This window comes from Scophthalmus maximus, chromosome 4 (assembly GCF_022379125.1).
Source record: "Scophthalmus maximus strain ysfricsl-2021 chromosome 4, ASM2237912v1, whole genome shotgun sequence".
NCBI lineage: Eukaryota > Metazoa > Chordata > Actinopteri > Pleuronectiformes > Scophthalmidae > Scophthalmus > Scophthalmus maximus.
This window is the reverse complement of record NC_061518.1, coordinates 16,368,028-16,393,828: the sequence shown is the minus strand read 5'-3', so window position 1 is coordinate 16,393,828 and position 25,801 is coordinate 16,368,028. Positions and strand designations below refer to the sequence as shown.

The 25,801-nt window shown below is 42.1% G+C and overlaps 1 protein-coding gene across 3 annotated transcripts in view; it reads left to right on the top strand.

Annotated features, from left to right (window-relative positions):
• kif26ba (kinesin family member 26Ba) overlaps positions 1 to 25,801 on the top strand; it is a 72,975-nt gene that overhangs the window by 36,698 nt on the left and 10,476 nt on the right. The window contains exons 6-21 of one of the 3 annotated variants that reach the window (XM_047331405.1): positions 11,089 to 11,304; positions 12,178 to 12,271; positions 15,300 to 15,445; positions 15,695 to 15,811; positions 16,742 to 16,928; positions 18,075 to 18,261; positions 21,056 to 21,227; positions 21,905 to 22,240; positions 22,338 to 22,502; positions 22,986 to 23,124; positions 23,294 to 23,558; positions 23,686 to 23,787; positions 23,880 to 24,007; positions 24,448 to 24,627; positions 24,727 to 25,019; positions 25,118 to 25,736. In XM_047331405.1, the coding sequence (XP_047187361.1) occupies positions 11,089 to 11,304; positions 12,178 to 12,271; positions 15,300 to 15,445; positions 15,695 to 15,811; positions 16,742 to 16,928; positions 18,075 to 18,261; positions 21,056 to 21,227; positions 21,905 to 22,240; positions 22,338 to 22,502; positions 22,986 to 23,124; positions 23,294 to 23,558; positions 23,686 to 23,787; positions 23,880 to 24,007; positions 24,448 to 24,627; positions 24,727 to 25,019; positions 25,118 to 25,736 (3,346 nt within the window). Of the gene's footprint in view, positions 1 to 11,088; positions 11,305 to 12,177; positions 12,272 to 15,299; positions 15,446 to 15,694; positions 15,812 to 16,741; positions 16,929 to 18,074; positions 18,262 to 21,055; positions 21,228 to 21,901; positions 22,241 to 22,337; positions 22,503 to 22,985; positions 23,125 to 23,293; positions 23,559 to 23,685; positions 23,788 to 23,879; positions 24,008 to 24,447; positions 24,628 to 24,726; positions 25,020 to 25,117; positions 25,737 to 25,801 lie in introns of all 3 variants that reach the window. The other 2 variants (XM_035627625.2, XM_047331404.1) reach the window with 2 other exon arrangements.

Below are 25,801 nucleotides of genomic sequence, written 5' to 3'. Positions count from 1 at the left end.
TTATTTGTTATTTTTATAGATGTACTTATTTTCTTATAATGTTTTTTTAATGAATTAAATTTTAGGTCAAGCCTGATGTTGCCTCACATAGGAAAGAGTGACCCCAGTCTCTTCCACTCAGGAAGGCATACAGCTTGGATCAGCTCTCTGTACTGGTCAACATCCAGAGCCCTGTGTCAGTATCGGTATCAGGACTGAAAAACTCAGATCAGTGTGTCCCTAGACAGGCTTACTACTGACACTATGTCACATCATGTGATTCATTATCACTTAAAACCATTATTAGTGGTATTAAATCACTTCAATTGATGCAAATCTCCTTTATTTGTACCCGGTAACTAATTACTGAGATATTTGATATAGTGTGTGTGATAAACAAGTATTGATTTGATTATTAATTGTATTCAACATGTTAAGGTTTTAGTGGCAACATTTACTCTAAATTAATGACAGTAACAAATTATAGTCATTTGGTTTAAGCTGGAGTTCTACTGGACTCCAGAAAGTACTGGAATGAGCTATACATTTTGAGCTGTAATTTTTTCTTGACCTTGGGCAGCTTGTGTGTGTGTGTGTGTGTGTGTGTGTGTGTGTGTGTGTGTGCGTGCGTGCGCGCGTGTCACCCCTGCTGTACCATAGTGAAATGTAGCCTAATGGTTACCACGGTAACACATCTCAGGCTGACAAAAGTCATCTGTCACCGTTGCTACTGGTTGATGAAACATGTGTGTATTGCGGATGGGGGCGAGTCATGCTGCTCAAGTGTGTGCAATATTGATCGTCCATGTAATGAGTTTTTAGTGCCCCCTCCTCCACAGTTTGAGCGTGAGGCTCGCTGACTGTGTGTGTCTGTGTGTGTGTGTGTGTGTGTGTGTGTGTGCTTCCTTACTGGGGCAAAATAAATGAGGATGGATAACAAAATATAAACAGCGGGGTCCTTTAGTGAAGGCTACACAAGGAGTGAAAAGGGATGCCACACATGCCCTGATGTGTTCTTGTGTCTTCAGCTCCTGTCTGTCTCTGTGAGTGAACCCACATGCATGTGTGACTTTAGCAGTATCCCAGTTTTGTCACCAAGTAGACATTTCTTTTTTTGCATCTGTTGTGTGGAGAGAGAGGGGGGGGGACGAAGCCTGGAAACAAACCAAGAACGTTGTTGTTATGTGGCCTGTGCTGTAACCAGTTGGCCACTGGGCTTTTCCATTAAGTGTGTGTGAAAATGTGTGTGTTGTGTGACATTTATATTTAATATCAGATGAGACGGCAAACCAAACCACTCATGTCAATTAAATTAGTTTTATAATGAGTTGTAGTAAAATGTTCCTTCGTTAAAGTAATAACAGAATAACATTTACATTAAGTCAGAAAAACACTGAGAGAACAATTTGTGTAATATGATAATATAATGAAATAAATCTGCAGCCACCAGTATTTGAGTTATTTAATTGATTTAATTTCCAAAAACTCACCATGTTGTGGTTTGGATCTGGTTCCTGATCTTGTTTCCCCATTTTCTCTGTCTGCTGTCAATGAAATAATAACAAAAAATAAAAATAAATTATTTCTAAATGTAAGGTCAAGCAAAATAAATAATTATTGCCACAAAGATAAAGCAAGCATGGACAGAAACGGACTATGTAGAAATGTAGTCCTGCTATTTTGAACAAAATGTACGGTGTTAGTAAAATAATGCCTACACATGAACAGCATTTATATTCCAAAGCTTCAGACATATTCAGTTTAGGTGTTAATATATTAATTGTGTTTTTGTGCGACTGATTATTTTATGTCTTGTATTTTTCCCCCTCCTCCTCTGAGCCTCTATCTCCGTCTCTCTCCATATGGAGGTGACAGATGTCTCCTCAGTTGTCAGGGGGACAGATTCACACTCATATATTTACAAGCAATCACAGACGCAACAGCCAAATAATAACTAATAGTACACACCCCAACACACAAAACACACAGATACAGTATATATTAGAAACCATATTCACACAAACCGTCTGCACACAGTGTCTCTGTCTCCTCTTTGGTCTCATTATATCATTCAGGGCTTCTATTTTATACGACTGTGATCGTCTGTGATCTTGTCTGTGCGTACAAATGTCTGCTTTACTACTACGGTTTACTATAAATATCAGACACCGACCTTTTCACAGTCATGTGGACACAGCTGCCATTCAGGTGCGATCTGTGTTATTAGCGGATCTTTGATTAAAGTGTCAAACCAATTTTAACAACACACCAACTTCAGGTCCCTGTCGTCCTGCTGGTAGTTTGTCAATCAAACCAGCTGTGACGAACCTTAAAGCAAGTCAGTTACAGAAAGATTTGGTAATTCTTCTTTATTTCATTGTCAAAGGATTTTCACCTTAAATGTGTTTAGATGATTGAGATGAAAATTTCAATAGAACTCTCTAAGCTGTGATGGTGAGCTTAGTACAACTAGCCTTACCCCCCACTTCCCCCAGCAAATAAATACAAATGCAAAGAAGCTCAAAGATATACATTTTTTACACTTTTGTGTACAGATATATTGTGTCTTTTAATTTTAAGGTGGACCATCTCCTGGCGGCAAATTCTCATTTTTCCACATATTTTAATACCCTGTATAGTTTATTGACATGTTAACAACGTAATAGGCCTTCACTGCTGTGCTTTCAAAAGAAACAGAATAAAAGAGAGGAGAAATGGTACCAGCAAGGTAGAGAGATATTCTGGTATTTGGACCACAACAAGTCTCTGCTGTGAAACCGATTGAAGCTTGCCAAGACCTAATCAAGCACACTCACATCCAGACCCACACACTCACACACACACTCACTCATGCAAATGTATGGGAGGAAAATGGCTGTGGTGACATTTATCCAGTAAAAATGTCACCTGCAGTGGGGGTCGGTTCCCTGCTGAAATGGCATTTGCACAGATTCACGCTCGCTCAGTGGCTTGCATGTTCTCAAATTCGCAGGATTATAGCGCACAACGAAAGATATTAAGGAAGCATAAAAGCCCTCGGTGGAAGTGTGTACGATACATCCTGCAGAATACATGGGCCTGTCTGCGAGTGTGATGGGGGGGGGGGGGGGTTCAGTGTTTTCCCTGATGTTAATATGGCAGAAAACAGATTGAGACATCACATTTTAAAGCCAGAGGGAAATCACCTGCACAGGTCAGATGTACTGCTGAGTGTGTGTGTGTGTGTGTGTGTGTGTGTAATAGAGATAGAGAGAGAGAGAGAGAGAGAGAGAGAGAGATGGTGAGGGTTCAGCCTTGTCCGCTTCAGGGATGTTAAAGTTGATAGAATCCCTCACTGGGTCTTTCTGTGTGGCATCTGCATGTCAAATCGCTCTGTTATTTCTGTTCATGGTGCCTCTCTACATGATGTTGGAGAGCTCCGTCTCACTTTAATCAAATCAGCCAGCTGGGAGTCCTCCACTCAGACCACTTACTGCTGGGGGAGATTTGCATCTGTGTATTTATTATCACTTTTAAAACCAACTGTAGACTTACTTAGAAATTTAGACTAAAAAGATCTCCACCCTGAATAGTGGATCATGGATGTCTTGAAGATCAATCATGATGTAAATCATTATAATTACAGTTACAGTGCAAATATACAGTGAAAGACATGTAAAATGACAAGATCATTGCAATAATTGGTCGACGGGAGGCCGATGCATCTACACAAGCTGCCAGGAAAAGCAGATCTCTTCTTCCATCCCTTTATCCCTACCCTCTCTGCTCCTCTCCATATCTTAATGACAATGAAAGACTGTGGGAGTATTCCCCCCCCACCCCCTTTCATCATCTGCAGCCAGGTTTTGCGCACATACTGTATGCACGCACGCACATATTGCGACTTGACCTTGGGGGAAAATGATACCAAGACAGCTAATCAATTTTTAATAGCAGCTACGATCCCTCTCAGACCACAAGCTGTGTGCGTCGGTGTCATGAGTGAACGTGTGCATTTTACCCCGGGTGTGTGTGTGTGTGTGTTCATGGCAAGCCGTGTGTGTGCGCGTCTTGTATGTAAACGAGTGAATGAGTCTGTTGTGGGAATCCAGTAGGAACTGTGTTCCGCATCGTAGCTGAAATATTAATGCTGTCAGCTTTGGCACTGGCGGAGCATTCGACGGACACACACACAGACACACACACACACACACACACACACACAGACACATACACACAAAATACTCGTATTATAAAATAACTTTAAGGGTGCAGGTTTGGTGGTGGGGAGCTCTAAAATAATCAGTTTTACAGAAGTCAAACACAATCAACTGCTTTAGTGCCAAGTTCAAACTACACTACTTTCAAAGTCACAGCCTTTTGGAGAAGCTGCCATGTTGTCTGTCCAGTGTGTCGTTGAGAGGACGGTCAGGGTTTATCCATGATAGTTAACAGTTTGTTCAGTGTCCTCCTCTCCACCACAGCTTCAGATGTCTTCAGCCTTGCAGCCTATTACAGAACCAGCCTTCCTAATCAGTTTGTTAAGTCTGTTTGTGACGCTGGCTCCGATGCAGCCGACCACAGTGAGTCTCTTGAATCACGTCTTTCAAGAGTTCACACGTTGCGATTGGGCGACTGCAGATTGAACGCCGCTTTGGCTCCGACCTGAGGCTTTTGTCTGCAAGTTCCTAAAATTTGTCGGCAAGTGGAAAATCGGGCTAAAAATCGTGTAGTGTGAACGAGGCATGACACAGTATGTGAAAGTTACAACCTTCATGACTGTAGAATGTATTGACTCTTACATTACGCTGAATTTGGTGTACCTAACAAACTGTCAACTGAGTGGATACAACTGTTTACTGTGCTTATGATAATGGTATAGTGTGTAACTTAAAAATATACCATGTAAACTGTTATAATTTTAATACATTAATCTGGAATAATATTTTGTTTCCTATATAGTGATGATGCCTGATGTATTATTGTTGAATGTACTTGGATCTTAACTACACAGTGCACCGAGCTCTCACTGCTGCTCTCAGATGAGCGTATCAACATTTTTATCCATTCGCATCTTCTCTCATCTGCTGTATCTCATCTTTACGGAATTTCTCAGCTTGGGATCAATAAAGTACCTATCTCATTTTAAGCAGCTGGAAAGTAGGGGAACGGGGTTCAGAGAGAGTGTATCAACAAATACCGATCCTACAGCTGCCTATCCTGCGCTACTAACACTATGTACATATATTTTAGCGTTGCTCACAGTGGGATGGACGGCAGAGTCTGGTCTGGGCTTGATGGACCTTTGGTTTTCATTTATTGTCAACAAATCCAATTAAAGGCCAAACCATATTCTGGTGCTTTGTCCCTCAGGACTATTCTGATTCTTGTCAGTCTGGTTGATTATACCTAAATTCAAACATCACTATTGTTAGAACTCCACAGTATGTTTATCAGAGAACAGCCAACATGGATCTTACGATGCTGCCGAGCAGAGCTGGAATGAATAAATTAGTTAAAATTAGAATTGATTGACTGAAGCCTGAACTTGCTATTCCCACATGGTATTTTTATCTATCTCTCTGTACATATGTTGTCCCAGATGTGTGTTTCTGCTGTCTTTGGGAACCAATTAGACCTCGGTCTCAGTGTCATTGATTTTCCAGCCAATAGTAATGAAGCACTGCTGTGAGGGGCTATCGAACAATCTCGTCTCAGCTCACGTTTTGTTTGTTGCTTTTTTTTTTGTTGCTGAATTCCTTCACTTAAATTGGCTCAAAGACTTAGGGCCCCAGGGTAACAAATAAAGTAGAGGTCGAGGAAAAGTGTACTGAGGGTCAGGACAGTTTCTCAAGAAGCAAAAAAAAAGACTCTTCACCTCAACATCTGTCGGAGCATGTGCACGTGACCCAGGTAATGAATCCCCAAGCTGTTCCAGGTGTGATGAGCAGACCTATAGGTCAGACACAGTCTATGATTATATATCTGAACAGACTCACACTGCAGCAGAACACAGATATCAGTTGTTCTCCAAAGAATAAGTTCACACAGAGACTGATTCAAACAAACTTTCTTGTCTACTCCTCTTTTTTTCTCTTTCTTCTCAGCTTGTCTCCGCTTTGCGTCAGTATTCACTGCAGCATGACTAGGGTACAGAATGGAAATAATAGGAAGAGGCCGTGGAAGGGAGAGAAAGTTAGACAGGGAGAGGATGGAGATAAGACAGAGAAGGCAGAGATTGGAGAGGGGAGACGGTGATATCGAGCATTTCTTCTCGAATGGAAGGGGAGACAGGAGAAGGGAGAGGTCTTTTCAGTAGTACGTGTTGTGAAAGTGGGAGGCAGAGAGAGGGAAGAGAACGACTGGAGGAGGGAAAAGATGAAAATTCTCTGTGATATATTATGAAAATGAGCTCAATAATAATATTTAGCTTATATTGTAAATATTGCATAATCTCTTCTGTCGCTGTATTTGTTTGCAGCCAAAACATTATACAAAATATGTTCCTATTGGCTCTTTAACACTAACATATAAACTGTGATGGTGATCTTGTATTTTTTGTATTTCTATATATATCTACATCTTTTGGTTCTGGTTTTTATAAACACAGTCACTGGTTTCTGCCATAACCCCACATATACCTCTACATTTCATTTATGTATTTCATATTTAAACGAATTAAACTAAACTAAGAGGGATGGAGGGATATGAAAAATCTTGATAAAAATGGACAGTTTGAGATCACAGTGAGATCCTGTTGAGTGTTGCGTTACTGTACAGAGATTTATCAATGATCTGTTTCTCTCTCACCATTTCCCCATCATATCTCTCATTAAAAACAAACGTCACTACCTTCTCCACCATCCTTTTCATCAAACAGCACAAAGAGTCCATTAGCTTTGTGTTCCTCCTGCATGTGTGTGTCTCTGCGTCATATTGGCTGCAGCACTTTGCCACATGTATTGATTCAGCAGTGGAACTAGAACAAGGATCCTCAGAGTACAGGTCTGGGAACATACACAGGCACGGCCGAGCGTTGATGTTGTCTTCAAACCAAAGCGTGAAGTTTTTATTTGTTTCTGGAAACCAAATCTGACAAAAGCTCAGCTCTACTATTTGTTTGAGTACAGTTCACAATGTCAATTCTGCTGTGTACACTGAAGCTTCCTCTGTCAGAACAATGGCATTCCTCAGAGTTGGTCTAATTTTGCTGACACATTCTTTTCCCTGATATTGTTTGTTGGTCATAACTGTGATAGTTTGAAAAAAAGGGCAATGGAGGTTAATGGCCCCATGTACTAGTCTTGCCTTTTCACATAGGCCTTCAGTATTTTGAAAAAAGTAACAGCATTAAAGCATTATATCTGATCACACACCAACACAAACACACGTACACACACACACACACACACACACACATACCCTGGCAAACCTCTTGAGGAAGAAATGAGCTCTCGGGGGGGAAGACTTTATGAGTTACGCCTTGTAAAGCGTGCAATGGTGAAATCCTTCGCTGCAGGCTCTTACTGATGTGATGGGCTCTTTTATTGGGGTCAGGAGAGGGCGTAGCACTGAATTGTGTGTGTGTGTGTGTGTGTGTGTGTTTTTTTCTTTAAACACAAACTCTTGACCTGAGAGTAAGCCTGAGTATCTTAGATTTTCCTGGGTCACCAAGGTCCCATGTTTATTGTATTCAAGGGCAATCTGTGTTTATCTCACATCCTCATCGATAAACACACTTTTATATTTACGCATGTACAATTATAATAATAATAATAATAATAATACGTCTGACAAAGACTCACACTCACCCACTCACACAATTTATTGAATCAACTCTCCTAAATGGCCCATAGCCATTCAATGATGCAACCAAAGGAAAGACTGTTAATGTGATGAACGAGAGAGAGAAATATGCAAGTAAACAGCAGCACAGTAAGAGCTATTACTGGCTTATTTGACTTTGTGCTCTTTACTTGGCAGCATATTATTTACCAGCAGGCTTTTATGTTTTTATTATTTTTTTCAACACTTCTCATTCGAGGTGAGTTCATTCAGTATAACATGACCTTCTTCTGGTTGCCTTTGGCTCTTTGCCCCATGGAGATAAAGTGATTAATAGCAAATTATAATTTGAACCAAAAAGGACACTAATGCTTAATATATGCATGTGTGTTATTTATGTTATCTAGAAGCACAAGGCAGTGGAGGATGATGACAGTAATAATCCAATATACTTGAGAAATAAATAAGCAATCAGACATGAGAAAACTATGTTGTACATTTACAGCATATGACAGACATTATATAATCAAAGATTTAAATATTTTTGCATTAGCTTTATTCCTTTAGTTCATTGTTTACCCATTTTTATTTCTGGTCACATCCCCATTGACAGCTAATGGATCTGTAAGTTCATAAACATATACTTTAAATCACTAAGAGTCTTCTTTATGCTGTGAAGACCTAGAGTGCTGTGGGGTTTGGAGTGTTTTGGGATTACTGTGCGATTCGTAATCCCATGGCGGTGCTTAACTGGAAGCGCAGAGAAGAATCACACTTCAGACGATGATTCATCTGTGCTAACAAGCTCAAACAGACAAAAGATCTCTCCTCCTCTCTCTCCTTCTCTCTTAGGGGCCACATAAACACAGTAGTCTCTTCATCTAACCTGCACAGCCGTGCCTTGACAATATAAATTCCTACCTTGTGTAGATAACACATGGTACGAAACTCTAAAAATAGATGTCACTGACTTTTTTTAGTATGACCCTATATGTACCCTGTTAATTAACGTCAAATTATGACACAATGTTATATAATAAATGTGATTATCCTCTGGATTCCTACTCTCTTGATAGATGTCAGGACTTTTAGTCTCACGTTTGCTATCCATATCCCTCCACTTTTTTGAATCCTCTATACCACAGTTATCCTTTTCAGGGTCTAGAGGTCGAGTGCCTATCCCAGTATGCACTGGGGAAAGGCAGGGTACACACAGATACCCTCATGTAAAGTTCGGTCCAATTAGGTCCATATATACGTAAGTGTCTGAGGGCCAGGCTGAACCAGCAGCTTCTCTCCAAATGGGACTCAGAGTCTCACCGAGGCCAAAACTAATGATGCTTTTGTGGAGTTTCTGTCAAGTCATAATGTCAAGTATGTGAGGATGAGAACTTGCAAAAATCTTCTGCCTGTCAGCCTGTATGTTGCATAATATGAGCTGCTTTGCTCTTTGTGTGCTTCACTCATGCATTTAGCTGCCTCATCCCAAAAAATATATATAGGCTTTTCAAGCTGTAGTCAATTTACCATGAACTTCCACTGATACAGATTTCACAGTACGGCCATCATTCATGTCAGAGAGGAATCTCCATAGAAGCTGAGCTTATGGTTGCATTCTCGTTTTTTCATTCTACATATCTGACAATGCTCTCTGGGTTTTTCCTCTGCTTGATTTATATAAGTAACGGATACACTTTGTTAGATAAGTGACTTATCTTAGATAGTGTTAGATAAGTAATGAAATATGAATTGTTTGTCAAAGATTTGTCAAGCTGCAAAAATATGCAATATGTGCAAGATACATATTAGCAATGGTTTTCTAAGGTGAGGAGATTTTATCAGGAAAAAATATTGTAGCCACACTAGCAAATGCTTTGCCTTTTTCCCCCAAAAGTCCCTAAAGTCCTGCAGGAACTCAAAGCGTTAAGTAGCAAAAATTCAAGAAGATCTTAGGAGAAGATGTTTCACTGTTTGCATAACCCTAACCCTAACCCCTAACCTTAAGTCAAATTGGATCAATCAGGAATAAATACAAATAAAAATAAATAGAAATAATATTACCTATTGTAATTCTTGCAGATGTCAAAAAACAACACAGAAACATCACATGGCAACTGTGGTATTTAACTCAGTGTTAGAAAGGTGTAAAGGGAAATTAAAGATGGCACAAAGCAAGTCTTCAAAATAGAGACTTGTAATACTTTATTACTATCCCCATACACCTCAGAATCCATCCAGTGTCCCAGTGTAGCTATCAAATATATATTTGATGATCAGGGCGGCTCAGATCAGCCCCCGAGGCCGTTGCTGTGGTTATGACTGAATCATATATCACTCGCAGTACCTGACACTCTGTGTCAATCATTTGCTTCACCCAAGCCTCCAATTTGTTAGAGATAAATCTTCTGGTATAAATCTTCTGGATAATGCAGAAGCATCGGACAGATGGACTGAATCAGTGATATAGGCAGTGAGAGATCATAGAGCAAGAGAGACAAAGACTAGTTCATCCAGATGAGCTAATGCAGAAGAAAGAGAAGAAGAATAAACTGTTGGAAAATACTTCAAACTTTAATACATCTTTAACTGACAGAAAAAGGATTGTTTATGTGTTCAAATGTTCTGGAGTGATGACGCAGCGTTTTGCTTCCTCCGATATCAAAGAAAACAACAGCAGCTGTCAGGCGGTAAATTGTGGCCGCTAACACTTTGTGACAGGAGTGGGAGGCAAGGAATAGGAAGAGGAGGGGAGAGGGCTAAGACAGGATTCCTGCACTTCAGGCTTTTGATGTGTGGCAGTGAGCTGAAGGTAGAGAGGGGTGAAGAGAAGGAAAAGAAAAGGAGGGGATTTAGGATAGAGGCAGGAAGAGATAAGCAAAGATTGACGGGTGAAGGAGGAGAAGGGAGGAGGGAGGGAGAAGCACTTTGGGTGAAGAAGGTGATGAGAGAGGGAGAGCAAGTACATACTCACGTAAAGATGTACAGAGCTGAATGTCGTGGCTCTTTCCGGGGCTTGTCGCAGCTGATGTGCAGATAGGTTCAAATGCCTTTTAGCAAGAATCCTTCAGAAATATCAAGTTTCAAGTTGAGAATCTTTCCTCAGAAAATCCCCCCAAAAAAACTTTCATCACAAAGGGAAGAACAAATAGGGAATCAGCTTGACCAGATGTCAAACCAGAAAAGCATGTGTGCACACTTTGATTGATCGGCAACTCATCTCTGAGGAACTTCAGCTCAGTCAGTTAAAAAACTCTCAGTCTTGCTAACTACGGTAAACAGTTTAGCTGGAGGCCTCTTTGTGAAGGTACGTGCCTGAAATCAAAGTCTCTGTTTTCTCACCCTCAGGTGAAAGTGATGGTGCGCGTTTGCCCAGTGTCTCGGTCAGATGCAGCCGAGTCCAGCTCCTTCCTGAAGGTGGACCCCAGAAAGAAACAAGTCACCATCATGGACCCTTCAGCCAATCAGACACCAAGCACTGCTTCCCAGAAAAGGGCGGGAGCCAATCAGGTGCCACCAAAGATGTTCACATTTGATGCCGCGTTTCCTCCTGATGCGTCACAGGTAAGACAAAAGATTGAGACTTCAGAACACAAAGGACTTGATTGTTATGCAAAATCATATATATGTATATATATTGATTGATATGCAAAATCATATATATATATATATATATATGTATATATACATATATATGTGTATATATATATATATGTGTATATACATATATATATATATACATATATATATGTGTGTGTGTGTGTGTATATATATATATATATATATATATATACATATATATATATATATATATATATATGTGTGTATATATATATATATATATATATATATACATATATATATATATATATATATATATATATATATATATGTGTATATATACATATATCAAAAGCTGGACTTTTGTCACATCTCTTTCACTATTTTCCAAAAAAGTGTCAACAAAGTGGTGACAAACTGGTTACAAAGCCTCCGTTACTGGCATTCATATCTGAATGAAATATTAAAGATTGACAATTTGGGAAATATATGTACGCTGTTTAATTTCTTGTTGACAGTTGGGTGAGAAGACTGATACCACATTCATGTCGGCATGCTAAATATGAGGCTGGGGCCAGTAATAACACAATCACAATAGATCATTTTGATTTATTTACATTTAAGCTCCCAATTTGAGCCAGTTGGATATTTTTCCATTCTGTCGATATGTAAGACTGCAGCTCCCTATCTTCTGCTTTTCATGCTCTTCTAGATCATCTGTCAATCAAATGCAAAGACCTTTTCAAATGGTCGGTTGAGTTAAAATTGAAAGGCAAAAACAAAACGGCAGTTCTCAAATGGACCATATGTAGCTGTACATTTTATTTACCCTCTTCCTTCATCTCTCTCTCTCTTTCTCTCTCTGCCTGTTGCTAGGCGGAGGTGTGTGCGGGAACGGTTGCCGAGGTGATTCAGTCAGTGGTGAATGGAGCAGATGGCTGTGTCTTCTGCTTTGGACACTCCAAGCTGGGTAACGCTCACACACACATAGGCTACAGAATCAGAGCGTGTGCAGCTTGTGAATCATCTGTAGTGTGTATGTCTGCCCGCCAGTGTGTCAGTCTTTCACTTGGCTGTCTCTCCACTGGCCCTCATCTATCGGAGACAGAAAGAGGAGGATTAGTGTCTGCTGAAGCTGAAAGCTTTCTCAGTTTGCTCTGTCTGTGTTTCTGTCGCCCTCTCTCTGGCTCGCTAATCCCTCTGAAGCTGGGTTTTTAGAGAAGCTGTCTTAAAAAGGGTCAGGCCCTCTCAGCTCACTCTGCAACATGTCTGAACCCATACACATGCAGTGGCACAAAGACCCACCACAAACACGCAAACACACTGTGACACCGGCGTGCTCTTCAACTGTGGGTTAACCCCTGTCGTGTTTATCCCTGTACATTTAAACAGCATTATCCTTCTCGGCTTGTGATCTTCATACTGTATATCCAGCTGGAGTTTCCAAGTCCCCTCAACCTGCTGGCAGAGTTCAAATGCTGCAGTTCAGTTTTTACTGGATCAAACAGTAATTAAGGTTTATGGGTAAACCAACATGCAAACCACAGTTTCCTTGTTATTCCCTGTTATGGGAATTTGTCCCGAGCCAAATCTGCAGTTAAAGTAAACGTTTTTTCCTGAACTTTTCCAGAGGGGCTGTATGTGAATCTCCGCAAATCTCTGCAATTTTCCAGAATTTTTCCGGCCAGACCCCTAGTAAAATATCTGGAAAAGCTCAGTGAGCCAATGTTAGAATACAGGAGGAAAACCTCCGGAAAGTTCACAAATACACTGGGCCACCCCTCGCCTGAACCTTTCAGAAATGTTCCTGCTGTTGTGATCTGACCCAAACAAACTACTGCGTTCTTCATACTAATGGCAAACTACAGAAAATGCCCGAACCCAATTTTCCAGAGTTCGTGTCTGAAAACATCCATAGTTTTGGTCTCATGAGGCTGTACTTAGTTAAAGGTAATTGTTGTATTTAGGTCTAATTTATGGTGTCATCATTTCCATTGGTTTTGACAATATTTAAGTCAGTTGCTGATAAGGGGAACATTGTGGCAACAGAGGTTTGATGGAGCAAGGAACACGAGTGGTCAGACTCATCATCAGATTGGAGAAAAGCAGCAGTTTAGACAGATTGCTGAGATAATTCTTCAATCTACCTACATGAACTGCAACGTCCTGCTGGGGACCAATATGTCTAACGCGTCCCCAAAACAGACCTGTGATTGTGACAGAGTAGGATTGTGTTGGAAGAAAACATTGGGTCTCATGGCTTTGATACTGCGAGTGCTTTTGCATAATTGCAAAATCCATCAAAGACAGTTTGCTCTTTCAATCAGCTTTACTGCTATATTAATGCTGTGTAGTGGTCCTGACCTTCCTGGATTCACTTTAATGGCTGCTGCTTTAGCTGCAGATGAGATCATTCTCTGTGTTATAGCTCACCTAAAGCCATGGATCTTCAAAAGGCTACATTATACCGGCATTAACTTTTTTTCTAATTAATATTGTGAAAGTACCACACAAGCAATTATCTTTGGCTCTGTGGCCCTCGGCTGTAGACACATATGTGAGACAGGTCTACTCGTGCACTCACACACACATGTACACTTTCACAAAGGGTAAAAAGGGTTTTTCCAAATGATCCTGAGATAAATGAATGAACTTCAGGGAGGTAATTGAATCCGCTGGCTTCAAATCGTGTCTGATGGTTTTTCTTATCAGTTATTGGATTACTGCTGCTGAACGGATCATCTTTTAGGTATGATAAGTGAGTGTGTGTGTGTGTGTGTGTGTGTGTGTGTGTGTGTGTGTGTGTGTGTGTGTGTGTGAGAGTGTGTTACCTCATGTGTGCATGTCTTTGAACTCATGACACAGTGCTACTCACACTTTCTCACTTCGATCACTTTCTCTCTGACAGTATCGGCTGCTCTGTTTGATGAGACCAATTACTGGGAATATATATCAACTACACGCAGACATGGACACACACACACACACACACACACACACTGCTTTATTGCCTGTAGCAGAGCATTGCTGTGTTGCAATGTGGTGTTAGTCAGTGGTGCCTTGACAGCCTGTGGAAGCCAGAAGAGAAGGAAACACTGTAGAACTAGACATATACTCACAAAGACGTGTAATTTAAGACTCTCTATCCAGACTGGCCTGAAAACAGAGAAAGGGGGGTTGTTAAAGTGCTCTGCAGGAGTGGTTGTGATACTTCATAGAGCCATTATGACTGGGGGAGTTTGTTAAACAAAGAGAAATCCACTGGAAAACAGATGAATCAAAGTAAATGACCCAGTGCTGCTTTAAACAAGTTGTTTTAATATAACAGATCGCCACATTTCACAGGATTTAATGGCTCTGTGTGGAACAATCAGGGCCTAATGCTTTAGAGAACGTTTCGACATAATGTAAACTATAGTGGTAGAAACCTTTTCCGACTAAATACAACCATTTTGGTTGAGTGTGTTTACTATTTCACTGCTAGATTTTATGCATGTTTTTGTGACAAATCACGAAATGCACCTTTGTTTTGACAGTTAGTGCAGACGCTCCTGGACATGTTTAGGGGGAACAATGTAGAATTATAGTGTAGCTGACAACCTCCCCTCCATCCCATCACAGAACAAATCACACGCATTTCTCCAGCCTGCATCACAGGAGTCGGCCTTTTGATGTCATCTATTTCTGCATAAGTGTTCGTGTCTGTGTGATTGTTACGCGTGACATATGGCTTTGTGTCGATGTGTGTTTGATCTCCATCTGCAGACAATCAGAGCAGGTGCAGGTGTGTGTGTGTGTGTGTGTGTGTGTGTGTGTGTGTGTGTGTGTGTGTGTGTGTTGGCGGGTAATCATTATCTTGTGACTCACAGGGACAGATCTGGATGCTCCACGTGCACATGCATAATATGACACACAAATATATTCATACAAAGAGTCTTTCTTTCATGATGCTCTTTCTGATATATCTTGCTCTCTGTCTCCCTGTCTGTCCCTTCCAGGTAAATCCCACACAATGATTGGCCGGGACAACTCTCTTCAAACTCTGGGTATAATCCCCTGTGCCATCTCCTGGTTGTTTAAACTCATCAATGAGAGGAAGGAGAAGACAGGAGCGCGCTTCTCTGTGCGCGTCTCTGCGGTCGAGGTCAGTTCCACTGACAAGACTTGACTTCAATTTGAAACGTTCCTGGCAACACGTGCCGTTACTGATGCAGACGATGTAGACAGGAGACTAGCGACTGTAGTGACAGTCGCTGCGGTGCTAGAAGAGACGTGACATCATGACATCAATTTCTCTATAACTGTAATATTATCATTTTTCATTTAATAAAGTCTTAATAAACCGATTTTTGTGTGTGTGTGTGTGTGTGTGTGTGTTTGTGTGTGTGTTTAGGTTTGGGGAAAAGAGGAGAACCTCAAGGACCTGCTGTCGGAAGTGGCTACAGGCAGTTTACAGGATGGACAGTCACCTGGAGTGTATCTATGTGAGGACCCCATCTGCGGCATGCAGGTACACACACTTTTAACACACTGGAGCCGACAGTTGCATCCGTTCTTGTACTGTGGCTGAAACAGATTAAATTGTGCATGAGTGTGAGTGTGTGTGTGTGTATGAACAGCCTCAGGCCTTTTATCATTGTGCTTTACCTTTGTCTTTCTTTGCCTCAGGCAGTTTGCTCTGTTGTCTTAGCTACTGTGGGTTGTGTGCACTTTTGCACACACACACCTTGGTGCAGTAGATGAAGTACAAGAGGTTTGGTATTAGAGTGGTTTTTATCCCAAACTGTAAAAAGCATTTATTAAAATACCGGGTTGAGAAAATGGGCATTAATTCACTTCTTTTGTTCTTCTTCTGACTGGCTCAGTCAAAGTATGGAAGTATAAAATTTTTGAATTTAGTGATTGCTAAAACAATCCACATTGATGAGCAAGTTTCACACAACAGAAGGCTGCTTACACAACCTTTTAACCACTACACGTAGGTGTGTGTGTGTGTGTGTGTGTGTGTGCGTGTGTGTGTGTGTGTGTGTGTCTGTGTGTGGGGCTGGAGGTGGGGTGGGTCATTGTATATGCTTATAGGATTACAGAGTCTGATACAAGCACATCTGTGTAATCCTTAACTAATCTGACATAATCTCATCAGTAATGATATCCTGTCGTACCACACACACACACACACACACACACACACACACACACAAGGTTGCTCTCCCTCTCTCTTACTCATCTCTGCTTCCCTCCATCTCTGTCGCCCATAGCTACAGGCAAACCTCATTAGAATATACCAATAAGTTCTCAAAGTACAGTATTATCAGTGTAACCCCAGCAGCTCAGATGAAGTGGTACTCTCTCTCCTCTGATCACTCAAACCTTCTTCCTTATCATGTCTACAAAAGTACAAAATTCAAAGAATTTGTTCTTCTTCCCCCAAACGTTCCAGCTCCAGAACCAGTCTGAACTGCGTGCTCCGACCCCAGAGAAGGCAGCCTGGTTCCTGGATGCCGCCATAGCAGCTCGCCACAGCAGCCAACACCCCGACACCACCGAAGAAGAACACAGGAACTCGCACATGCTGTTTACGTTACACATATACCAGTATCGCATGGAAAAGACAGGAAAAGGGGGGAGTAAGTACTGTTTGTTCCAACACTGCTATTACCATCATTACTGTTATTACTGATGCCCCCTTTTAAACTATTAACAGTAATACTTAACAACAACAATTAACTGCTGCACTTACCACATAGAGTAATATCACGTGTTCTCTGCTGAGTGCATTAATCACAGACAGGATGTTGCTATTACAGTAATATATTGCTTCACCACATGTAAGACAAAACAAAGAGTGTAAACAATAATGGATATATCAATCTATTACCCATAGTCACTATGGATAAACAAGGATCTTAAGCATCATAATTTGTGACTTGACTTTGAGTTGTAGACATACAGTACATATCATAGACTGTATGATCCCTTTATAGATTCTGTGTTTAAATTCCTTCAGTCATATCACTCACATTCACTCATAACAGGGGGATAATGCAGGAGCAGTGTGGGTTTCTTTGTATGTGGTTGTGTGTTTAACATGGACTGACAGTGACATCTGACAAACATATTAACAATAGTTAGTGTAAGTACGAGTGTGTGTGTGCGAGACATAGGGAGAGAGTGAGTGTACCTGTGTGTATGAGAGAAAGAAAGAGACAGGTAATGTGGATGTATATGGATGACGAACACAAACTAATGTGGGATCAGGTATTGTTTGTACAACATGGACTTCAGCTATGGCTGCTCACACAAACTAATGTGGGATCAGGTATTGTTTGTACAACATGGACTTCAGCTATGGCTGCTCACACACTGTAATAACAGTTTGTCCTCACTTTTAGAAAACGGTGACATCTGTCTGTGAAAGGCTCATTTAGGCTGATTTTATCAAGCCAACGGATGAATCAGTGGGGCTCCAGTATTGAAACTTGAAATAACTATTATGAGCAGATTTAAACATCTGCTACCGCAGCTTTATTGTCAGTTTCACAAGATCATTCCGACTAAAATTTCTTGTTACATCGTGAGTCAACTGATTTCTTTATTGTGCACCTTTCAAAGGTTACTCAGGATTTGATGGTGAATTTATCTTGCAGACTTACCAATACAGAGATCAAAGCCTGAACGATGAATACATTTCTGCAGTTGATTGTTTGCTTGATTTATACACTTACCCCCTTGTCATCCTCTGTCTTTCTTCCCCCATTTCTTCACTTTGCCAGTGTCAGGAGGTCGCAGCCGCCTCCACCTGCTGGACCTGGGCAGCTGTGATGTCAAAGTACTCGGAGGAGGAGGTGGGAAGAGCAGGGAGAACACTTCGCCCAGCTCAGCCCCACTGTGCCTTTCTCTATCCGCCCTCGGCAATGTGATTCTTGCCCTGGTCAACGGGAGCAAGCACATCCCATACAAGTGAGTCGGTGTGTGCAGGTGTATGTGTGAGAGGAGAGGAGAGGAGAGGAGTGAAGGGTGGATTGAGGAGGAAAGCAGGATGTTTTGGAGCTGGTGGCGAAGACGAAAGAGAAACAGACGACAGATCTTTTAAGCTGCTTCAGGTTTTGGGGGACTTAATGTTATAAACAACAACAGCTGCTCTTACATATTCATCACATTCATTTTGCTGGTTAAGTGACTGGCAACGAGAGCAAAGCAGAGAGAGCGAGACGGAGAGGGATAGGAGAGAAATAATACAGCCAGAGACAAAGACAAAGTATACACTAAAGTAGGTAGAAAACAAAAATGCTTGCAATAGAAAGATTTCACAATTGATGTGGTAACATTTATTATGCCCATGGAAGTATGTCCTCATTCTCCCTTTTCCTCCATTTAATTCCTCTTTTCTTTCCTGCTTCCTCCTCTTTGCTCTGCCTCTCTCCTTAGGGCTGTGTAGCTCTGCGCTCCTTGCTGGGTTAATTTAATCACCAGCTTTTGCATTTACATTGCAAAACAACCTGCAACCCAACACTACATTTGTAGGCAACTCTGGTTTGGCTTTGGTGACTCAAGACTGTTGTCAGACCGTGGAGGGGATTTGGACATTTAATAGATGGATGTTTTGTGGTGGATGCTTCAGTGAACACAAGAATACATTACAACTACTTCATTACATGAGTATGCAATACTCATGAGTGAGACCACACCCACCTTTGAATTTGACTCTTTGAATCTCAAGTACACACCTGTAAGGTTTTGTGTGTTTTTAGTGTATCTAGGTAGACAGAAAATCTGTCCACGTTCAGACAGAGGGACAGACACATAGACCTGCCAAAGCACTTAAAACTGACCTTGACACACACACACACACACACACACACACACACACACACACACACACACACACACGCAAGCACGCGATGAAAACAATGCCAGCAAGGCTGTTTCAGATGATAAAAGCTGATAATAACAGTAACCACAGACTCACAAATCTTTGCGCAAAGGCTATGGAGCATGAATAAGCTCATATTGAGGTAAATGTAGATGTGTCCCTGCAGGGCTATCGTCAGACGGATATTTAAGACCAGTTGGCTTTTATTTCTGACCAGCAGGTGCAATAAGCTCCATTATCTTCTTCCTAGGATTTTTAGGCAGTTAGCATTGGGAGACGATGAGGGACAGTACCTCCAAAAATCAGAGGAACAAGACCATGAGCTCGGTCTTACACCCTGGGTAAGGCAGCACATGAGAAAATAATATTGCTAGTCTTAGACAATTTTCCAATCTGGTGTTGGTTGGTGGTTTTAAAACAACATTATGCAACTGTTATACCTTATAGCAGCAATTAGCAGATTCAAAATATTTTTGATGGTGCACTTTTCTTGCACTATGTACGGGTATGATCTCCAGCGAGCTGATCAGGAGTATTTTGGACACGTCGTGTATTTCTTCTTTCCCACAGAGGCCGTCAGTTGTCTGTCACCACAAAATCAACACTATGGCTCTTTCAAGAACCCAAGCATCTCAGTGTGATCCCAAACTGCCAAGAGTCTGGCAAAAGCCATGTTTCATGTTTGCTCCTGGCACATTCACTAAACATCAGCCTTTGTCATCAGGGACTCAGCACAGCTCCTTTTCCAAAATCAGACCATTTCTCTCTCTGTCTCCAAGTCCACCTCCAGTCATAAAGACGCCTAACTTCATGATTGTCTTTTCAGGGACACAGCTACATTTTGGATGATTAAATATCCAGTATGAAATTCAAATGCACTCAAGGAATTTCTCGATTTTCTTAATTTATTTGCTCAGCTATCCATAAATACAAGTCTAGTTTTAATAGAGAGCATCATGTTACATTCAGTAGTCCTCCCCGATAGAACGCCGGTAATAATTCTAGCACAGGCTGAAGTGTAAGAATCCAACAGCAGGGTTTCAGCACTTGAATTAACATGCAAATGAATACTTCATGAGTCATGAATTTACCTACATTAATCTCAGAGAGAGACATAGAGAGATAGCGAGCGAGAGAGGAGGGTTTGTTGAAGCCTGAGGCGGCAAACTGAGAAAGAAGATGAGTGAGGAGAGGAAGAGAGCATCGATGAGAAAGAGGAGGTCAAAACAGGGGTATACTTTTGTGTGTGAGTGTGTGTGTTTTTGTGTTTTTGTGTGTTTGTGTGCCTGTGAATGTGAAAATACACACGTGTGTGTGTGAGACATGCCTGCAGGCTATGTTTTTAGAAAAGGGGGACAGCAGCATGAGGTATTGAGCCACAGAGGAGCTGTACTCACTGTCAGCCTGCAGGCCTCAGCACACACACGCACGCACGCACACACACACACACACACACACACACACACACACACACACACACACACACACACACTGTGAATTGCAGTAGCCCACCCAGGAAAAGTATTTTCTTAAACACACAGCCTAGTTGTACTCCCCCATCTGCTATAATCTCTCTGGGAGATAGATCATCTCCCAATATTAGACTGCACAATTTCCAGAGTGCCTCTTTTAAGACTTCATGAGATAGAACATAATCAATACAAGTTACAGTTAACTTTGCCTTTTGAATCTTTCAGCTTCAATATGTCAGCCTAGTTTTGATGTTTACATGGTCTATTACCGTAGTAAATGAGCTATTAATAATCCTCTGTCAAAAGTGGGTGTCTCTTAGAAAAAGGACCAGTTTTGTCACATGTTTGAGTAACTGTGTGTTTCCAACCTGTTTTTAGTGCTCACATCTCAGTGTATGTGCGTTACCAGGGACAGCAAGCTGACCATGTTGCTAAGAGAGTCGCTAGGCAACATGAACTGCCGGACCACCATGATTGCTCACATCTCTGCCTCACCCAGAGATTTCTCAGAAACCCTCTCCACCATCCAGATTGCTTCCCGTGTCCTCCGCATGAAAAAGAAGAAAACTAAAGTCACCGTGGTGAGTTTTAATCAAACCGTGATGCTTCATTCAAATTTGGTGATAATGTCTTTAAATCTCATGAAACAAAAAACTTTGCGTACATTAAATTCAAAATAAACACTGCTGCAGTCACTGGTGATATTCCTTTGACAGATGGACACATGACTCACTCATTCGGCTGCTAATCAGTGTCCATGTCAATCTTACAGGGAAACATATACAGCCTGCTCATAATCTTGGCATTGCATTGCATATTATTTTATTTCTGAAGTTTACGTGAAAATCTTGGCTCATCCAACTACAAGTTATACTTGATGACACATTTGTGCTGACTTTATTTAATGATAACATGCATTTTATCACCTCCTGTGCATGGTCTCGTTCCAGCTAAAAAAAAGCCTAAGTCGTGAGACATAAAGTAACAGTATATGATAGAAATAGGAATAATTACATTAAAATGAACAGAATCACATTAAATTAAAGTTCTTATCGGGAATCTGCTGGGTCACTTGGGTAAGGTTCATGTTGGTCCTGGCTCTGCGTGGCTGTCATGGTCTTTTCTCCATCTTTCCTGCCTCTCTCCAGAGTGAGCTGTCAGTTAACGGCTTTGCAAATCCCCCCCAAAAAAAGAAGGAATATCTTCTGTCTCACCGCTCTTCTCTGCCCCCACTTCCCCCGTCCTCTCTCTGCAGCAGTACACCTCCAGCTCCTCTGGAGGAGAGAGCTCCTGCGAAGAGGGCCGCATGCGGCGTCCGACCCATCTGCGTCCTTTCCATCACCGTGGTGACACCGACTCTGACCTTCCATTGCTGCGACTGTCCAGCGATCCAGATGAGTATTCGAGCAGCGAACAGTCATGTGACACTGTGATCTACGTGGGCCCGAATGGGGCGGCAGTGTCAGATAGAGAGCTGACAGACAACGAGGGACCCCCAGAATTTGTACCAATTATTCCTGCTCTGCTTCGAGGAAAAACTTCAGAGCAGCATCAAGTACAAGGTCAAAGTCAGGCAGCTGGAGCCCAGAACAAGGTAAATTAGATTTAGCATGGTTTAGACGATCGATAGCAATCAGAAGTTTGTTGTGAAGAAACGTTGACTTACATCTGAGGGATTTCTGCTCCCACAGGTGCAGTCTCACCAAGAGGACCAGCCCAGCGGCCCCTCTCAGGCCCCTCAGTCACTACTTGGGCAGCCGTTGGCCCCCGTCCCAGAGGAAGGAGCCGAGTGCCTGAAGTGCAACACCTTTGCCGAGCTGCAGGAGAGACTGGACTGCATTGATGGGAGCGAGGAGGTAGCGAGAATTTCCTTTTTTCACTGTTATTATTCAAGGAAAAACAACAGCTATATTTAAAAGAGAGAACAACCAAGATCGGGATGCAAATCAGAGAAATTACAGGGACAGTGCTCTGTTTGTGTGAAGGGATCTCTATTTAAATGTACCATGTATTGAAAGTGTGACAGCTTTTTTAGATTGTTCAAGATGAATACTATTCAAATGTAGAAAAATGGGTCTTTCTGTGTGTATCTGGAAACCCCTTTTGTTTGATTTCCCAGCTTGTGTGCTGAAAAAGCATTGTTCTTAAACCATTTGTACCGGACCCCATTCTTTATATATATACATATATATATATATATATATATATATATATATATATATATATAATATTTTTTAAATTGACACAAAGGATCTTGTTTATTCTCATCCACTGAAGTCTACTCATATGAAGAATAAACCAAGGCCCTTTTTCATCCATCTCTATAACCCTTTGATCAGGTGGCAAAGTTCCCCTTTGAAGAGGTTCCAGCGAGCAAACAAGGTGCTAAACAAGAGCCATGCGTATCTTCATCTGTTCCAAACTCAGCTCCTGCTGCTCCTGCCTCTGCTGCTGTGTTGGATTCAGAAGACAAAACAGGTAAACACTTTGATTCTTTTAATACGCTGTATATTAATATTATTTCCCAGTGTCATTTTCTCAGAGACCCTGGTAATCTGTGGCCAAAAACTGGCATCTGAATGGCATCCAATCAACCACATTTCGCTTTTTTATTGTTCTTGCAACTCACTTTTGGGTTCCACTTCAGAAACCACTGTTGCCTGTGCTGTAGGAGGTGCCGTGCAGTTCTCCTTCACCTCCGCAGCACCGGTCTCCAGGAGGAGGACCAATGACCAGCAGCTGCAGGAGATCAAGGAGGTGGTGGAGGAGGCAGAGCTGGCCCAGACAATGATCCACAGCCTGGCTCAGACTTCTGGTTCCTCCATAGTCACCAGTACCAGGAATGTAACAGGAAGCAGCAGCATCACCTCTTACCCACTGCAGAGGGTCAAGGGCTCCCAGCTACATGACAGGTGAGGACAGGTGGAGATGTAGAGGACGTGAATGTAGATTCTCACTTTTTATTACAAATGTTGCTGTTGGCCTTGGGAATGTACTGTATTTGATTTCAGTCTCCTTTGGTGTCTGTCTCCTTTAAAGCCATGAGAGTCTGAATGCGAGCAGTAACGCTGAGGGAAAAGCACGCCCACTAGGATCACCACGCCTCGGCATCGCCAGCCTGACCAAAACCTCAGACTACAGGTGACTACGCATGAATTGCATTTGGAAGTTCTGTTATTGCAAACTCAAACTCCATAACTGATTCTTAATTTGATTCCTGTGTTTCTCCTCAGGCCTCCGTCCTCCCCATCCCAGCGGTGTAAAGTGTACACCCAGAAGGGCGTGATGCCGGCAACGCCGCCTCAGTCCTCTCATACCCTGGCTCAAGAGGGCCAGGCCACAGATGCTCTGACGTCTGACAGTATGTGTTTGTGTTTATACTGAAACCTTGAATGAATATTTGTGATTTTTCTCCACTGTTGTGTAGCTCTCACATGTTTACTTATAATCATACTATAGAGGGAAGAAAACACCTTTTACTAATAGTCTAACTCAGGCAGCATCCAAGAATATTTCATACTCTTTCTGCAGGTATTTATTTTCACACCAATTTAATTGCAATATATATTTAGAATATTGCTATTTAACGGATGGATTTTATCTGCAGGTGATTTCATTCAGTTCAGTTTTATACAAACACCTTTACAAGGCGATAACAGAGTCGTCATGAAATATAGTCACATACTGAGTCACCTGTGCACAACACAGTTTAATGCGTAACAACCAGAGGTTTGAAATTGGACTCATAGTCTGATGCCAATTTCTCTAAATGTACCACATATTGTGTTTCTGATTCTGCAGACAGTTTGGCTGCAGACAGCGGCCGTTCCTCCACAGACTCCCTTCTGTCCAGGACTTCTCCTGTGGGCATGAGCCCACAAGTCCGAGAGCCAACCCCGTCTCTGTCTGCCAGCCTGGGCTCGGCCGAGACGCTCTGTGACGACGACGTACCACCTATACCCATGGACACGCACAAGGATGGTGAGTCGCAGTCAAACAGCTATTTTTACACCAACAAAGTGGTGAGGCGATGCAAAATAAGTCATGAGTCCATCAATTTTCTCTCTCCTCCACCTGTAGCCTCACTTGGACCTCTCTCACTTGGGGAGGATGAGCTGGTGTACACTGTGGTGTCCGGAGTTGATGACGACCTTGATATTGCAGCTCTCATGGAGGCACAGGGCCTGACCTATGGTCCGACAAGCATCATCAGCTTTAACAGCGAATGTGGTGCTGTTCACAAACTCACTTCAGGCTCTCAACCCATCAGTGTCATCAGTGGTACTGCTGAGGTTGGAGCCTTGGATGATTATCCCTTGCCTGCAGGTCTGGCAGTAACCTCAGGGGTTACAGAGGTTGTTGCCATGGCAGAGGTTAGTGTGACTGACTTTGCCTTGAATTGATAGTTACTCAGATCATTTGGCATGTGGTCCTTAAATCTTATATCCGTTTCTATTGCTCCCTATTGCAGGTGGCAATGGCCAAGCTGCGGGTCGAAGGTGAAGCCTTGGCCACAGTGATGTCTAACTGTGGTTCACCCATGTCCTCCTGGGTGAGTGATCTGAGTTTGGGCAGTGAAGCTGACCAGTCCCTCCACAGCTTCAGCCAGTCTCAGAGCCAGCTAGGCGAGGCGCTGGCCGAGCCCGAACCCAGCCAGAGTTTTGGAGTGGAGGGGCTGGGTGGCAATAAAAGCTGTGGTAGCCCACGAAGAGGAAGTCTGGAAGGAGAGATGGTGCTGCAAGACAACACCAGGACTGATAAAGGAACTAAAGACCGGCTGAGGAAACTGCCTCCCTCCATGGCTAAAACAACCATTCAAATTCTGACAGGGCCTGGTAGCCTCTCCCCTTTCAAGACCACACTGAGCATTCACCCATGTGTGATTGTCAAACCCATGGCGATCCAAGAACAAACCATGCTCTTCTCACCTACCAAGTCTGGCTTAATTAAAGATACAAGCAACTTTAACGCACCACTTTTAGCATCTATTTCCAGTGAGATGAGCTTCGACGACCCCTGGTTAAAGCGCGGCGGGGAGGAGATTCAGACTGGAGCTGTGAGTGGAGACCACCAGAGCCTCTACAGGGATGGTAGGATAAAGTAGTGATATATTCGATGTGAAAGAATTGTGGGATTCTAAATGTCTTAACTTGTT